This window comes from Xiphias gladius, chromosome 6 (assembly GCF_016859285.1).
Source record: "Xiphias gladius isolate SHS-SW01 ecotype Sanya breed wild chromosome 6, ASM1685928v1, whole genome shotgun sequence".
Taxonomy (NCBI): Eukaryota; Metazoa; Chordata; class Actinopteri; order Istiophoriformes; family Xiphiidae; genus Xiphias; species Xiphias gladius.
In genome coordinates this window covers 8947260-8965997 of record NC_053405.1, presented here as the reverse complement: position 1 = coordinate 8965997, position 18738 = coordinate 8947260, and the positions used below count along the sequence as shown (strand labels likewise).

Sequence of the window (18738 nt, the reverse complement as noted above, 5' to 3'; positions counted from 1 at the left end):
TTCATGGGATCTTTCTTCTTGGGAGAGGGGTTTTTTGAAGGACATCTCTCCAGGCACAACTTGACCTCATCTTATTTTCTGTAATGGCATATGGAATGCTTTCACGATGCACTTTAGGCCAGTAAATACCAATTGACTATAATTTTAATGCTACAGTTGTGAAAACCAGATGCATCCTTTTGTGGCCACACTCTTTACACAGATGGACTTTTGTTCATTCCAGCGGCCTCCACACTCTCTAGATCTCATAGCACCTTTGGGATGTGTTAGCATGAGTGGCTTACAGTATAAATGCGCAGCCAAAAAATACGCAGGAACTGCATGATGCTATCTACCAGAATATCTGAGGAACATTTCCAGCACCCTGTTAAATCCATGCCCCCAACCATGTCATGTCTCCTACATAATGCGTTTAAATACTACTAATCTGCTTTGCTGGTATATTTCCAAGGAAACATAATGTCTGTCAAGGATTACGTTAACTGGCAACTTGTTTCCCACTTCAGGAAGTGTGAAATACACTCACTGAGCACTTTATTAGGAACAGCATACTAATACTTTGTAGGGCCTCCTACAAAAACAGCCTCAGTTCTTCATGGCATGGATTCCACAAGATGTTGGAAACATCTGGTCCATGTTGACATGATTACATCACATAATTTCTGCAGGTTTGTCAGCTGCACATTCATGCTGCCAATCTCCTGTCCTACCACATCCCAATGGTGTTCTGCTGGATTCAGATCTGGTGACTGGGGAGGCCACTGAAGTTCACTGAACTCACTGTCATGTTCATGAAACTAGATTGCGATGACTTTGCTTTGTGACATGGTGCATCATCTTGCTGGAAGTAGCCATTAGAAGATGGGTCAATTGTGACCATAAAGGGATGCACATGGTCAGCAACAATACTCAGATAGGCTGCGGCATTCAGATGATGACTGATTTGTATTAAGGGGCCCAAAGTGTGCCAAGAAAACATACACACCATTAAACCACCACAACCAGCCTGGACTGTTGTCACACGGCAGCCTGGGTTCATGGATTCATGCTGTTGATTCCAGACTCTGACCCTACCATCTGCTGCCTCAGCAGAAATCCGGATTCATCAGACCAGACTGACAGTTTTCCAGTCTTCAACTGTCCAGTTTTGGCTAGCCTGTGCCCACTGCGAACTCAGATTCCTGTTCTTGGCTGACAGGAGTGGAACCCGATGTGGTCTTCTGCTGTTCTAGCTTGTCCACCTCCGTGTTGTACATTCTGAGACACCTTTCTGCTCAGCACAGTTGTAAAAAGTGGTTATCTGAGTTACTGTAGCCTTTCTGTCAGCTCAAACCAGTCTGGCCCTTCTCAGTGTCAGAAATACTCAAACCAGCCTGTCTAGCACCAACAATCATGGCACAATCAAAGTCACTGAGATCACATTTTTTCTCTTTTGATGTGCACAGTAACTGAAGCTCCTGACCTGTGTCTGAATGATTTTATTCATTATACTGCTGCCAGGTGATTTGCTGTTTCGATAACTGCATGAATAAGCAGGTGTACAGGTGTTCCTAATAAGTGCTTGGTGAGTGTATACCATGGGGTCATGGGAGGTGGATGAGTGCAGGACTTTGATTCTGTAGTATGGGATTTGCAGAGTCCCACTTAGGTTTATATTACTAAAACACTTTGTTAGGGTTAGGGGAAAACTGTGGTTGTAGTTAAATATTAAAACGATTCTCCAATGCATTTTCCAAAGCATTACCAAGACCACAATTTTCCTCAAACCTCAAAAAAGTGCTTTGAGTTATCTAAACATTACAATAAAAACATTTATCACACTTTAGTTGCCAGGAGTAGGGAAAACAAATAAAATATATTGACATTGTACATTTTGCAGTTACATTCAGAATACACATTTTGTGTTGGCAACGAACAGCTTGCAGATGCATTCAATATAAAAGTCTTTTTATTATGTTGATTTAAAAGAAAACACAATGCAGGAGGCATGAAATATATTAACTAATGCATATTTGCAAAATGAACTACATTTTTTGGGACAAAGTTGATACAATGCAGTATTTGGACCGTTGGGCCTAACCAGTATTAAGAAAGTGTGCGCTAAAAACTAGTTGCAGGGTTCACAACAAGTCTTTGCTGTGGGAAGTTACTTTGAAAAGTTTGTGACGTTGTGCTCAATGTCACCACCTCTACCACATTCTCAGTTTAACTGCAAGCCAAAGAGAAGGCCATGTGTTTGGAGTTTCCTCATTTTAACAAAAGAAGAGGACTATTTAACTCAACTAAAATAGCTTATTCTGAAAGCTGTTGATGGGTGTGTCATTGTGTTGAACAAGTTATTGCCATTCCATCAAACAGACAAAGGCACCTCCAGCACTTTTTATGTATGGGTGATTTTTGTATTATTTGAAAGCAGAAAGCATGCATGTTTTTGTTTTTGTTGACGCTAACGTTTTAGGTGATTTTTGTGCGTGCTAGTCTTCTGTCTTCACACCTGTCTGCTCTAATACTATTAATTAGGCAACGTAATGCTGATTAAGATTCCACAAAACACTCACAAACACACACACACACACACACACACACACACACACACACACACACACACACACACACACACACACACACACACACACACTCACACGCACCATACTCCTCGTTAGTACCATTGTGCTTTATCCCCTGAGGTTACAGTGCTAATCTTTGGTCATAATCTGCTTTCTGCATCAGTGCTGCCAAGCACAATTTTTAGATCTGCTCTGAAACCCAAATATCCTCTGTAATTATCTGCTAATGGTGATAACTGGAACTGATTGTCATCCCTACAGAGAAGCCTTAACAATGATTATTTCCTCTATGAAATATATTTTCAAGACTTTTTTTTTAGTGAATTACCTAATTTATGTCATTCTAGCGCTCATCTTTATGAGCTCAACAGATGTCAAACAGAAAATTATGACAGGTCTTCAACCAGAAAATCTCTTAACTAAATATAATGGGGAAAACCAACCATCTTTAAAATGTGGTTCCAGCAATTAAGTCTTCTGTTTTTGTTGGAATGAAAAGTTATGTATTCGTGCATTATGTTTCATGATCCTGAAGCAAAGGAACCCCTTAAGATACGGTAATTCCAATACATGCATTAGCATCTGTTTGAGCAGCTCATTTCCCAAAAAAGATGAGAACATGAGAGATGTTTTGGAGAAACGATGTTATAATTATAACTTAGACTCAAAAGAAAAGTGAGGTTAGGAAAACCTCAGCTTCCTTGGAGACTCTTTAGATTTGAACCATGATTATTCATTGTCAGAAACGTTGCTATCCTAGAAATTACCTTCTAGAAAATACTTCTAGTGGCAGCCAAAAGCTAATGTTACCTGTCTGCTTTGCTGTAAAAGTTAGACATATGACACTATGAAAACACATTTTAATAAACATTATCTGTTGAAGGTGCTGAGTAGTATTGAGCTCTTGTAGCGGGCCAGAAACAATTCTGCCCATGCTTGTAGGAGAATTACCGTACGTGCCGTCAAAGTTTTTGCTCTTCTTTCACTGCATTGCGATGGTGTAATGGTGGTGTTTTTATGTAACAGTGGTGCCTCATCTGGGTTTCAAAGTTGCTCTGCCTGTTCGAGCTGAAAGTTGTCCATCTGCTTCAAGGGCATGACCTGTCCTTTACCATTTGAGTGCTCATCATGTAACAGAATACATATGTCATCTACGAACGGCAATGTTACCCTGTCAACACGCAGCCTAATGCAGGAATAGTCCAACATTTCGGAAAATACACTTTCAGACTGTGTATTGTGACTCTGTGAGCAGTGGTGGTTGCTCTCACCACCTCCATTGTTTTCAGTGTGAGGTTGGTGGCCAAGACACGCAGGGCATGGCTGCTGTTGCATTTGTTGTTTTTGATGGTTAAACTCTTACAGCTTGCTACCGTGGCTTGCCGTGTGACCATTGCAACCACAGAAACCACAATGAGGAAACTGATACAGGAGTTGATTCTTATCTGATCTTTCTGTTCCCTGCTTGTGAAGAGGTGAATCATTAATTGTACTCAATGAAGAGAAACGTTATCGGAGCAACAGTATACAAGTACAAGTACATTTCTGTTTTAATGTAAATATGAATAGGAATAATGATACTACTCTCATGTCTGTATGTGAGATGGCTAGCTTAGCCTAGCACAAATACTGGAAACAGGGAAACAGCAAGTCTGGCTCTGGTCAAAGAAAACAAAATCTGCCTGTAAGCAGAAGCAACCTATTAAACTAGCTAATCAACATGTTTTATCTCTTTTGTTAATTTGTATAAAATCTGAACTGTTAAAAGGACAGTTTTGCTGTTGTACTGGGGGGGTTATTTGCCAGACTATTCCTTGACTGGGGTCAAAAACTTCCTGGGGTGTCCTCTGGTCTGGTACATAGCCCTTAGTAAAGCAACAAATTGTTGTTTTTACACTTGGTTTTTGTGTGAATCAAACAAACAAGGTGTAAGGTGTTAATGGGTGAGCTATAGAGGTGCTGGTAGGAGGATTTTGTGACCTTTGGAGAGATACAGGCTAGCTTTTTCTCCCTGTTTGCAGTCTTTGGGCTAGGCTAAGATAGCCGACTGCTTACTGTAGCTATATATTTACCATACAGACACGAGAGTGGTTTTGATCTTCCCATTTGACTCTTTGGAAGCAAGCAAATTATTTCTCAAAATATCAAACTATTCATTAAACACAAGTGCCTCGTCTAGTCTTCTTAACTGACTCTCCCTCCCTTTTCCTCTGCTTCCCAATTTCACAGCTCTTTCTTAATCTTTCTTTTATTTAACCTCCAGCCTTTTCTCTTTATTTCATTTAATCCTATCTGACCTGCTCGCTTGTGGCTCTCTTTCTCCCCTCCATCTCCAGCTTCGTCTCATTCTCCAAAACCCCTCCTCATCTAATTTTGCTTATCCTCCCCAAAACAGTCTCTACATAGCTCTCATTCATTGTCTTTTCCCTCCTGGCCCTACCTCTGTATCCACTTCTGTTACGGTTGATGCTCACCTCCCTCTCTCTCCATATCTTGGGAACAAAAAAAGAGACCATCCTGGGTGACAGGAGGAACATACGAGTTCATAGAGCCTTTAAACAACTGCCTGAACTGGTTCATTAGAGAGAGGCTCAGTGGCTCTGGAGTCAATCTTGTCTGCTGCTTGTGAATGATTAGTATGGGCGGAATTAAAGTGTGCTGAACCATTAAGGCTGCTCCATGTCTCATTAGCTCGCTGTTTCATTAGCATGTGTTATTGAGAGAAGAAATTACAATAAGAAAAACTTTAGAGAGAGGAATCATAAAGATTAGCGAGATTGGAAATACTATTTGAAAACATCAGATGAAGAGCAGAGGGACACATGATGGGTGTTAACCAGTGTGTGTTGTGAGGGAGATGGAGTGATTCACATGCATGTTTGGTGCATGTGAATCCCACTCCCACTCATATAAACACACAAACAAACACACACAACCCAATAAATACACACACGATAATTTACAATTTGTATTTGGATTAAACGCTTAATATTCTTGGCCCTGATCAATATGTTCACTGTGTTTTTTTTTTTTTTCTATACCAGTTGACAGTGCGTGCATACCCATATGTTCTGTAGACTCAAAAAGTAGCAGACATTAGCAGTGTTTTTCAAGTAAGGTTGTGTAATCCTGTTGCATAACATATTTAAAATGATGTGTGTTAAAAGCAGAGACTGGTCACTTTAGTTTGGGGCTGTTAGCAAGAAAGTAGGATGAATGGCAGTACTGTTTGTTTGTAACATTATATTATTAATTTCTGTAATTCATAACCAGTTCAGACAGGCAGCTTGAGTAGTTCTTTAACATTCACATATGACATACTGTCTTATTCTTGAAGCTGTCATCCTCTGTTGCCTCTGCTTAAACGGCTGCAATACCAGGAGGGAATCATTTGCATTGTAGATTTTTACTCTTTAGGAGTCACTGTGACTTGCAGTGATTTCTTGCAGTCTGCAAAATGTTAACAAAGATATTGGATTTTTTTACTCCAAATTGCTGATCTACTTGTTAGTTAAAATCTATGATATGTAGCTTGCAGTAGATTTTTAGTACAAAACAAGTTACAATATATGGTGCCCTGAGTGGTTTACGTTATCATTTATATCAACTAAGCCACTCGAATTGCTATTACGAAAGGCAAGAAGGCCGCAACTAATGTTTATTTTTATTATCAATTAATCTCTGCGGATTATTTTCTCGACTAATTGTGAGGTCTACCACGTCAGAAATTAGAAAAAATGCCCATCACAATTTCCCAGAAACCAAGGTGATGTCCTAAAATGTCTTATTCTGTCTAACCAACTGTCCAAAACTCAAAGATATTCAGTTTAACAGAAATATACACATAAAAGGAAAATAAGAAAACCAGCAGATTTACTCTTGATGAGCTGGAACCACTAAACGTGTCTGGTGTTTTTGCTTGAAAATGACTTTAACGATTAACCAATTATCCAAATTTCTGCAAATTAACTTTCTGATAAAACAATTGTTTAATGGACTAATTATTTCAGCTTCACAAGAGTCTAACCTACCCATCATTCAAAGCAGAGTGGAGCCTTTCATATATTAGCAACTAGTGTAGGTTCTGGGTTCGGACCTGCTGGCCAGCTGGGGCTTCTGTGTGGGTTTCCTCCAGATGCTCCGGTTTCCTCCAACAGTCCAAAGACATGCGGGTTAGGTGCACTGGCGACTCTAAATCTCCCGTAGGTGTGAATGTCAGCGCGAATGGTTGTTTGTCTCCATATGTCAGCCCTGTGATAGACTGGCGACCTGTCCAGGGTGCACTCTGCCTGTATGGTTAAAAAGCTGATATACAGTAATTCAGGGATTCTTTTTGCTTTCCTTCTTTTCTTCCCTTTCCATCTCCTCTGTTCAGTAGTTTGCAGTGCTACCTCTATGTTACCTTGATTACACGACATTGGAGCTGCCATCATTGTTTTATTGTACAAGGAGGATGCGACTGTTGTCACTATCACTTGTCAGCCATTTGACAGTGTACTTTTTGTGCATCCAGGCAGCCGGCCAGGCAGCTGGTGATAATTTTATCATCCTAATATTACACTTCCCCTTTCAGTTCTAAACAAAGGTTCGACTCATGGTAGTGACAATTGAGTTTCAGACAAAACTTTACTTTAAGCATTTTCTCAGTCATGAGTGTTTGATGAAAATGTGTTTTGCATGTTTCCCTTTAATCTTTTGTTTTTTGATCCACACATTTTATCTCTTTATGTTTGCAGTGTACTGTATTTGCAGTGTATGTCTACCAGTCGTCTAACCAGCACTAATATCCTTGACCACAGTACGGTGTGTTTTGAGATTGATTTTAAGATCCTATATCTTTAAGCCTCTGTATTTCTGATACTTTAGTACCACATGAGTCCTGTAAGTAACTTCAGATCCTTGCTCAAAGTCTTTTGTCTGTTCCAGAGTCCTGGCTTAAAACTAGATCTGCCTGAGGACAAAAGGCTGGCTGAGTTAGTTTCATCTTTTAAATCTGATTTTACCTGAATTGTCTGTTCATTTTTTTTATCCAGTATTACTAGATTTTTTTTTTTTAATTATTTTATTCTGGCCCATCTCTTACCAACAAGTTTTCCATTTGACTTTATTTTTTTTAATTTGTTGCCATGTGTGAGGCACATTGTAACGTGAGTTTTGAAAAGTGCTCTTTTAATAAGGATTATTGTTGTGATACATTTTGTGTGTGTACTTGCTTACGCATATTTCTACATTGTTGGTGAAAATGTAGTTGCTCTGAAAATACCAATGTAGCAGCACCAATCAAACTCTCATAACTGAAGTATTTGTATTTTTTCTACATCAACCATTCTTTTGCTGGCTCTAAAGAGTCATAGGAAAGGGACATAAAACAAAAGTTAGTTCAACATGGGAGTGCTCATGTTATTCAGGTAGCTAGCCAGCCTCTCTCTCAGTCTGTTATTTTTATGGGGCCTTTTAAGAATATCTTCCACATCATCATATAGTGGTGCATCCTGGGGGATTTCAGTGTGCCATACAATAGTCTTATAGTTTTGATGTATGACTTGCTGAACGGCCCTCACTGGAGCAATATTGAAGGCATGGCTGTTTCGTTTTGACTTCCTTTGCTCTAGTCTTTCTCCTAGAAACACAAGCCAGAATGACGGAAAAAATATTGATGCATAGTGAACTGCGTGTATATTTTTGTACATGTGTGACACACAAGGATGGAAAAATTGCAGAAACACCCCAAAGGGAAGTAGAACTTGGATTGGAGGAATATTTAAGATTAGGTTCAGGTTATAATTAAATTTGATGGTTAAATGTTGTATTCCCCAGTCAAGTGTTGTGGCAAAGTAGCACTTGAAAAACTCAGCAGCTACGTGTCTGTCTAAAAACAATGTCGTGAGTTATTTGAGCTAATCATGGACCTTGCTCTAAACAGTTTCCATTGCAGGTTTTTGTGTGTTTTTACTTGTTGCGAAAGAAAGACAAAACACACAAAAACCAAAAATAACCCTTTTCTATATTTGTGTTTTCCAGGTGTGCATGTGAAACTGTCGTGGTTGGACAGTGAGGGAGATACACGAGGAAAGATGAGGAAGAGCAGGAGTGTTCTCACAGTGTCTCCCAACAATGTAAGTCATCATGTCACCAGAGTATCTCACCATTTACATGATAGCCTGTATATACCAGACATCCCTCAAACAACTTTTGAAAGCATATGTAATCACTGGAGATGGGTTCTTCAGCTATTCAGTAATGTTAGTGGTAGTATCACAGTCACAGACAGTGAGAGGGATGTATAAAAACTGAGGACACAGAAACACAGAAACTCCAGATTTGTTTTGGAACAGTGGGGATCATGGACAATTATGAGGCATTCAACTGATGAAATCAGCTAAACATACCCTGCACCTGTGTCTTAATTCTATCTGCTACTCGTCCCTGCCACCAAATTAGAGCGGCTATAATTGATCATTTTGCGATAACAATGGTTCAAATGTGAACGTGAAAAACAACGTGACAATCCAAAAGGGGTAGCGTGTGGTGATGAACCTAAGGAGAATTCTTACCTGAGTCTGCAGTTCCCCGCGGCTTCACAAAGCTTTATACTGAGCTCCAGCTCATTGTGCAGCTGCCCTGTTCAAGATTTTGACTGTTTCTAGTGAAAAAAAACTCACTGCACACTACCTTCTCCGCACCAAACAGCAGACAGACACGGACGCAGATTTTCCCTCAGGAGTTGGTCGAGGCCACAAACAGAGCTAACTTACATTTTCCAGGTGGACAGAAACATGACTCCACATGAACGACAGCGTTGATCTGTAATAGCTGGATGTGAAAAGAAGTAACTCTTTGCTAACATGTTCGCCATGTCAACTTAAGAGGTGATGATATGTCAGTGATGCGTTCACATCGTCTTATTGCAGATATTGTATGTTTAAATGGTCGTTCCTTTCCCCAAAAAATAATAGTGTGTGTCTAATTTGCAAAGTTCAATATGTTTTTTCATCGCACGGTGAAAGGTTCTAACTAAACATATATGAATGCAAATGTTCATACTGATTGTATCTGAAAAAAGAAAAAACTCTGCGCTTTTCATGCATTTCCCTACAATACCTGCCTTGAGGCTATGGCAGAATTATTAAGGTTTTCATGGGTTAGTGAAGGTTATGAGAAAAGCAACGTCATTGCAACTACCATATCTAACCCATTTAAAAAACTCTTTAAAGCTTAAGGAAAGATCATGGCCATGGTTAAATACTGAAAAAGTCAACAGTGACTTGATGTATGAGGTGCAATTTCCAGACTCAGGTGTCAAAGTTGCATGCTTTAAACACCCATCCACCTCCCTCCATCTGCATCTGAACTGAATGATCCGTTGCATTCTTTTGTAGGAGACAGGGTTGGGACAGTTAATGTCTGCAACACTTGTATATTGGTTGCTCATATTGTATAGACAGAAACATGCAGATGCACGTCATAGTTGCTGTGGGTGTTTGGTACCATTGCTCAGATAGTCCATAGCTGAAGGTGTGGGTGTGCATTAGTCAGTTCTTCTTCTCTTTGTGTAAGTTTGAACATTGTGTCTTTCTTTTCTTTATTTGAATAACTTCTTTCTCCTATTTAATTACCTTACCCCTCATTCTACTCCGTGTCTTTTTCACCTTCTCCTTTTTCTCTCTGACTTCTAACGTTGACCATTGCCCCTTTTCTTGAGGATGTTCTGTTGTTAAGCTTTCATTATTTGCCAAAAATACATACATAAATGGAGGAGAGATCTCAGAATTAAGAACAAATGAATCCTCTGAGTATCTGCTCTGTGCTTTGGTAGGGTAGATGCAGACTTTAGAGTTCAAATGTAGGTTGTAGCATTCAGTCCGAGAGTTAGATAAGAAGATTGATTACTTCTCTCACATCTGTTTGTTAAGTGTGATGCTGGCTAGCTTAGCTTTGCTTAGAATAAAGGCTGGAAGCAGTGACCAGCGACGTCCAAAGTCTGAAAAATGACCTACCAACACGTCTAAAGCTGACTAATTAACACATACCTTTTTTATTCAATATGTTCGGTAAACAAACAGAAACGGAAAAATGACAGTTTGTAGTTTTGGGAGGAGTTATGTGCTGTAGCAATTTCTTGGTAAACAGTAGTCTTGTTTTCACAGAGGTCTCCAGGCCACCAGTGGAGCAGAAGTACCAGGCGGATGGGTAAACAGTTCCCAGATGATCTTTTTCCATGCCTGTTTCATATAATGTGTTCATTATTTAACTTTAGACGTGTTGGCAGACAGATTTTTGAACTTTGTATAGACACAGGCAAGCTGTTTCTCCCTGCTTCCAGTCTTTTTTTTTTATTTTTTAAATTATGCTAAACATCTTCCGGCTCAAGAAGGCAAATAAGCATATCTTCCAAAATGTTGAATTATTCCTTTACAATAAACACCCCCCCCCCCCCCTTGATGTTGTATTTTAAATTTCATTGTCATTGGTTGCCGACAGTGACACATCCCGTAACCACACAATTTTATCTCACTTTGAAGTTACCGTAAGTGGTTTAATATGGTTAATAACACTTAGGAATTGTGATTTACTCGTGTAAAGGTGGGGCAGCACAGTGGCCTCACAGTGAGAAGGTTCAGGGTTCAAACCTGCTGTGCTGGGTTTGGCTTTTCTGTTCGGAGTTTGCAACATGCAAACTCTGCTTTCCTCCCACAGTCCAAAGACACGCCGGATAGGTTTATTGGCGATTCTTAATTGCCCGTGGTTGTGAGTGAGAATGGTTGTCTGTCTCTGTATGTCAGCCCAGTGGTTGACTGATGACCAGGGTGTACACTGCCTCTCGCCCATTGTCAATGGGGTCAGCTCCAGCCCACCATGAGCTTCTAAAGGATAGGCAGGTATGGGTGGATGAATGGTCTATGTAAAGAATGGCTTTAGTAGATGACAAAACAAAAAAAGAGTTTGTGCTTTTTCGTTATGGGTGCATGTGTATGCATTCAGCCATGTTCAATAAGACTAGAACGAAAGCGTCAAGTGTTTCCTGAATCGATGAGGTTAAGTGTGCTGAGGCAGGACATTGTTATTGGATTTCAGCTCCAACAGAAGGAATCTGGTTTAGCTGGTGATGCTTAGCTGGGATTAGATTTGAGTGGTGTAAGTGTGCGCAGATGAGCCACTGAGTGTTTGTGTTACTGATTTGGCTCATCATGAAGTTGACGTTTTGACTGGATTAGTTTGGTGCGTTGTAATTGCGTATGGTGAGGGTGTGTGCGCAGGTGATTAGGGTTTAGTATGCACAAGGACTTGATCTGCTGTCTTGTGGTGTGTGTGTGTGTGTATGCGGGTAATTGGACTGTGGTGTGCTGAAAAGTGGATAGATTAAATGATGTCTCTGTGCCATACAGACCTAATGACTTCATTCCCATGCAGATCACAGCTAACCAGCTCTGATCTGATCAGCTCACACTCTCCATCTCTGTATGAGAGTGTCCGGAGGTTCTCCAGTGTTTGTCTGTGAGGGCGCTTGAATGGATGCCACCATTTGAATGTGACTCTGCATATTTATGTAAGTGTAAACATGTAAGTTTCCATGCTGTTTCTCCATAAGTGCATGCACAGTTCCAGGGACGCCGAGCATTTGTCTAACCTTTCACTCATTAGATTAAAGTCTATTTCCAAGGGTTTGAAAGGAAGTTTGATGGTGCACACATTACTCTCATCAAGTCCTTCCACACCCTGTAAAATATCCATCTGAGGCTGTAGCTGTAATTTAACCTTTAAACCTCATTGTCTCTTCTGATTAATGTCAGCAGTTCATTTTTGAATTTGAATTCAATATTTTTGTTCAAACAGGATGCGTGCAGGTGGTTAAAGTCTACTAAATGTAGTGACCTTTAAAAGCATGAAAATATTTAATTACTGATATTAGAGGTACTTTAACTATGCTGACTGAATACACTGGTCAGAGGTGTGATAAGTTATCTAACGTTGCATTTTGATCAAAATAGATATCATTAAAAAGCTAAATATGAAATTAGACAGCTATCATTAATTAACAATTCTTGTTGATATTATGAAGTGCTGTGATACATGCTATTATTGTTAGTGAGCTAAATTAACAAGACCACGGTATGAAGAAAATAAAAATCAAACCAGGGTTCAAGTATGTGTTCAACAGAGGAACTGGTGCTGAACCAGTGAAGCTTCCAAAGACCAAGAGCACCTCGTTTAGATGTTTCATTTAAGTGCTGGATCTTTTCCTTTCAAGCTTTAACCAGACAATCCATGAAGTCTATTTTTCAGAGATCCCCCTCGATATAAGAACACTTTGAATTTTGGCAATTTTCTGGAAATTTAGTGTAAAAACAACCAACGTTAGTTATGAACACGACTGGGACTGCTGTTTCAGTGAACTATTTCTACATGTACAATGACAAATCTCACCTGGCAATGAGCAAAAAACCAACACAGGCCGATTCACTGACCTGCAATTTTCTCAAAGTCCAACCTCTTTAAGAGAGATAAAACCCGAATAATAACACTGCAACATGCAATATTTGAGAAACGTTTTTGGAAATAATCTTGAATTGCAACAACAACACAGACTCCCTTAACCACTCATGGATGCCTGCGTGCACACACAACCCTCCTCTTTTGCTGCTATGGCATATCCCTGGAACAGTCTGTTGGTTTACGTTTGTTTTCTTTCATCACTCTTCCCTCTGCTCTGCACCTCGGGCTGCAGTAGGTCGACATGTCCGATCACAGCCGGCTCATATCACTGTAGCTTTGTTATATTTTGTACTGTATCCATGATATCTGTCTTTCAGGCTTGTTCTTGTTTTCGTTGTGGGTTTACATTTCAACTTGCTTCTCTGATTATGTTGGAAGACGCTGACAAGGGACCTGTCTTTGTTCAAATGTCTGTAATAACCTATGTTTACATTCACCTGACAAGAACAGCGTGCAAATTCTGAATGGTGTGTGTCAAAAGGAAAGTCGTACGTAGTGTGGCACTGTTACACCTCCACCAAATCTCTAAAGGGGGATCTTGGGATGGGTGATCAGGTAAACAGTCAGTGGTGGTGTCTTTTAACCATGATAGTGATCTTTTCCTGACTTTCACTACCTTGTTTTACCGAACAAAAAAACGACGACACAAAAAAGGTCCTTCTCCTACACTTGGAAAAGTTCAGGAAATACGCTTATTCACTCTCCTTCTGAGAGTTATAGATAGAACAGAACAGAAACTGGGAGGTGATTAGCCTAGCTTAGCTTAAAGACTGGAAGCAGGGGGAAACAGCTAGCTAGGTCAAGGCTCTGTGTAAAGGTCAAAACTACACCTACCAGCACCTCTTAAGCTCACTAATTTAATACGTTGCATCTTCTTTGTTTAATTCATACACAATTAGAAATGTTTAGACTTCTGTGCTGTTTTTTTTGACAACATTTTATCTATCTGTCCGGCTCTTGTGTGCGGAGCATTTTGTGACGAGTCAAAGTTCCTGACTGCTGTTCACCACTAAATAATTACAATACTTTGGAGATACCCAGGCAAGCTGTTTCCCTCTGCTTCCAGTTTTTATGCCTAGATGAGTGAATTGCCCCACAATCCCATCTCCAGCGCTGTACTCTAATACACAGACATGAGGGTGGTGTTAGTCCGATAATCTGACCTTGGAAAGAAACTGATAAAGTCTATTCCCCGAGATGTTTCTTTGAACGTAGTTTTTGTGCCTAAACCTTACCAAACCTCAGAAGAAGTGGCGGATAAGAAGACATGGATGAATCATGCTCGTGTTGACTGTGCGTAACAGTATTGGAAGGCACTGACAAGCAATGTTGTCCTGGTGATAGGGGCATACTCATTTTGAAATGAGTATGCCCCTATCATGACAAATGAAATACAGTATCTTATGTTGTTTGTTTTTAGGACTTGTTGTTATCAGTCCTCTCCTACACTCCGTTTTGTAGTTTTTCCTCCCCTTGGACTCTTAATCTCTCTCGTTGCCCCTCCCTGTCAGTTTCTCTCACTTCTTTTAGCTTCGCCTCTTCTTGTGTCATTCTGCAGCTCGCTCGTGCTCTCTCTCTCCCTCTCTCTCCCTCTCTCTGGCAGTTGAGCCTGTATTTACAGGGAGCGCGGATCATACTCAACAGCTGTTCATTCTCCAATTAGACAGCTTGGAAGCCGGGGGTTGAATCGTAGCCAGCGAAAGCAACAGTTCAACACTTTCCCACTCCCTCCTTCCCATCCACTCTGCTCCGTCTTGTTCTCATTCGCTTTTCTCTCTCTGAAATGGCATCTATCTCGCCTCCCTCCAATGTTTCTATACTGGTCTTAACAAACACTGTAAATTTCCTCCGCCCTCTCTGTCTTTCTGTTCTGTGTCTGGTCAGGAGGATTGATGCCGGTTACCACAGCAACGGTAACTCTTCCGTCCCTTGGCACCTCAGGATTATACAAACCGTGACCTCGTGCACTTTGCCTGCCAGTGTAATGCCTCGCATTGTTGGAGCTCACGCATGTCATCGTCTGAATGTCCTCCTTTTTAAGTAGCCAGTGTGGTGCACTCGAAAAAATAGGATATTGTATTTCATATAACAACATTCTTTTTATGTAATTTTTCAAAACAAGGTGGTAGAGATGCTGCCTCTTTTTACCCAAACTCCCCTCTGAAATTTTGTGCTATCAACAATAAAAACTTCTTAAAAAATTCATGCTAACAATGGTAGCGAAAGTGAGTAAACCCTTATGTGGTTCAAATTCAAGTTTATTTGTCATTTGTGCAGTATTACATGTCAACTGCACAATGAAATGCTTGGGACTTAACTTTCTACACACTGTCATTAAAAGTGTGAGGTTAAGTTAGTCAAATGAAAATGGTTTTTGAAATCCTGTTTTATCCATGTCACAACCAAATCAATTAGTGCTCTTGAGGACTAAAATTTCTACATCTGCAGGTGATGACTGTTTTAAGTATCGATTAATCTGCAGATCATCTTCTTGATTAATAAATTAATCGTTTTGTTTATAAAATGACAGAAAATATAAGAAAAAGCCCAGGACAGTTTCTCAGAGCATGGAGTCACTAAGTGTCCAAAATCTGAAGATATCCAGTTTACTATCAAATATGAGAAACAAAAGTTGCGAATCCTCTCATTTTAGAAGCTGGAACCCACAAATTTTTGGTATTTTTGCTTTAAAAAAATTACAAAAATGATAATTTGATTATCATAATAATTGTTTAATAAAAGTTTAATTTTGGAATTCGTAAGCAAAAAGATGATTTTTTTTTCATAATTTTGGAACCAGTCTGTTCTAAATACCAAAACATACCAGCGCAGCAGAAAACTACTCTTCTGCCTTACTCTGTAATTTTTGAGACATCCATTTTTTTGTAAATTAACTATCCTTTAACCCACTATCAGTGTCATGTTTTGGACTAGGGCTGCAACTAATGATTACTGTCATTATTTATCAATACGTAGATTATTTTCTAGAATGATCAATTGATTCCATAAAGTGCCAGGAAATAGTGAAAAATGTTCCCAAAGCCCAATATAAAATGTTTAAATTGCTTGTTTTGTCCAGCTCACACTGCCAAATCCAAAGATATTCAACTAGCACATTTTGGCTTAATTGCGCTGAAAATGACTCAAGCAAATATTGCATTATCAAAGTTGTAGCTTGTTAACCTTCTGTTGATTTACTAAGTAATTAATGGATTGATTGTTTGTACTCTACACCACTTTACGTGCGTAAGTGGATTTTTAGTGGTAAATATATCTAAGAGGGAGAAGAGCAGAAAATGTTGGCAGAATATCTGCTTAATAAATGTCTCGATTAGGCTGGAGATGTAGTTATTAATCTGCAAAGTTTAAGATGTGTTTACCATGGAGTTAACTCTTAAAGGGGATCATTGATGAAATTAAAAAAAGACAAATAATATCTTCTGGGGCGGTGTGGGAAATGATTCTTAGCAACAAAAAAACATGAACAAGAAGAACAGCATGGATTCAGTCTGGGTCTCAATCTGTTTTTCATCTTTTCTCATTATCCATATATGCATACTAAATAAATGAAGCTGAAATCTCTTGAATATGACCCTCAGCGAATTACACCGTGTTTTTGTCCTCAACGCCTCGAACAAACTAAATTTATCACACGTGACCCAATTTGCTACAGAGAGGGAAAGAAGGCAATTTATTTGATCTCAACTGAGACACAGGGATCAGGTTATCTTACAGCGATAAAGGAAAGAGGATGAAAAGAAAGAAAGGAGAGATAATAATTCAACAAACAGTTTTATTAATATCCTGTTCTTCTGTCAACCTCAGGGGAATATTTCATCACCGCATGGAGTTATTATTCCGGAAATGGCCTTTTATTCAAAGACAACAAAACTAGCTCTGTTATTGCATGAAAGCATTGCGGAGCCTTTCTTCAATACAGTTATCATATTGTTTGATTTTTTTTTTTTTTTTTTTTTTTTTTACTCTTAAACCTGCTGACCCATTTTAAAAGCTCTGACTCACTTGAAGCCACTAACATTTGCATAATTACAAAAATGCAAGCTTGCCATCCTGGAGAAGACATTTTCAATGTATCCATCTTAAATCCAGCCGTACGGTTGCTTCAGACCCCTTCACTTTTTGCACTCTTATTTTCTGTTGTTGACTTAATTTCAAATGGATAAAAATGACCAAAATTCGCCCATCAATCTACACTCAACCCATAATGACAAAGTGAAAACACGTTTTTAGAAATTTTTGCCAAGTCATTAAAAATCAGCAACTGAACTCTCTAGTTTACAAAAGTATTCAAACCCTTAACTCAGTACAGTACTTTAATTCAGTCCCTTCGGCAGCAATTACGGCTTTGAGTCTTCTTGGCTAAGTCCCTTCAAGCTTTGCGCACATGGCGGCCCCCTCGGCAGGTTCTCCCATCTCTGCAGAGGACTCTGAAGCTATGTTAGGCTGACTGTTGGGTTGCTGGTCCCCTCCCTGACCAAGGCCCCTTCCTGCCTGGTTACTCAGTTTGGACGATAGGCAACTCTAGGAAGAGTCCCGGTGGTTCCAAACTTCTTCCATTTCACAGCTATGGAGGACACTGTGCTCCCGGGCACACTCAGGGCTTTAGAAAAGGTTTTATACCATTGCCCTGATCTATGTCTTGCCATAGTTTTATCGTGGTGGAGAGTTCCCTGGACTTCATGGCTTGGTTTTTGGTCCTGACATGCAGTGTGAATTGTGGGACCTCATACACACAGGTGTGTGCCTTTCTAATCTATTTCCAGTCAATTAAGTTGGCTACACGTGGACTTAAATCAAGTTCTAGACACATTTCAAGGATAATTAAATCAAAAAGGATGCACCTGACAACAATTTGGAGATCCACAACAAAGGGTCTGAATGCTTTTACAAAAAAAAAGAAGATTTCGGTTTTTGATTTTTAATAAATCTGCAAACATTTCAAAATCATGTTGTCGCTTTGTCATTATTGGCTATTGAGTGTACTTTCTGAAACCACTGTATGTACTCACACTGTCACTGAAAGCACAGACATGTATAAACCAACCACGATGATTGTTTTATTCATACATTGAAACGGCCGTTTAGCTGCAAACCATGAATATATTTGAAAGCATTCTCATTTATTCATGTATGCGTGTAGTTTTTTTTTTTCTTTTTTCGCCTGCATGCACAGGTGGGCGTTTCTATTCATGTGTGTTTAGATAATGGTCAGTATGTACAATATAAGTGCATATGTATGTGCATATTGCTGGAAGCTACGCTCAGCTGTAGATTAAGATGTCATATTTCATACAATCCCAATCAGTCTCTTTCAGTTACTCCCTCAGTGCTCCCCTCTCTCCCTCTTTCTCCTGCTCTCACTCAACTTACTTTCATTCTCCCCAGCTACCCCCCCCCCCTCCCCCCTTTCTGCTTTACTCAAACTCTTCAGCAAGTCCTCCCTCTCTAATGCCCTGCCCCAGCTGTTCCTCCTCTCTTGCTTTTATTGTCTCACTTACTTTCCACTCTGTCCGACCTTTTTCCCTCACTGTTCCTTACCAACAGGCCTCTCTGTCTTCCCTCTTCTACTCTCCATTACCTCCCTCTCTGTAAATGACGGGAAGCAGATGTTGTTTTCTTAACTCATCCGAGAAAACATTGATGTCCTCCATGGTTT

The 18738-nt window shown here is 39.7% G+C and overlaps 1 protein-coding gene across 1 annotated transcript in view; it reads left to right on the top strand.

Moving 5' to 3' along the window:
• Positions 1-18738, top strand: part of pde4ba (phosphodiesterase 4B, cAMP-specific a) — a 190614-nt gene that overhangs the window by 17615 nt on the left and 154261 nt on the right. Inside the window, exon 2 of the mRNA XM_040129571.1 lies at positions 8589-8683. Coding sequence (XP_039985505.1) covers positions 8642-8683 — 42 coding nt within the window. The 5' untranslated portion in view covers positions 8589-8641. The remainder of the gene's footprint in view (positions 1-8588; positions 8684-18738) is intronic.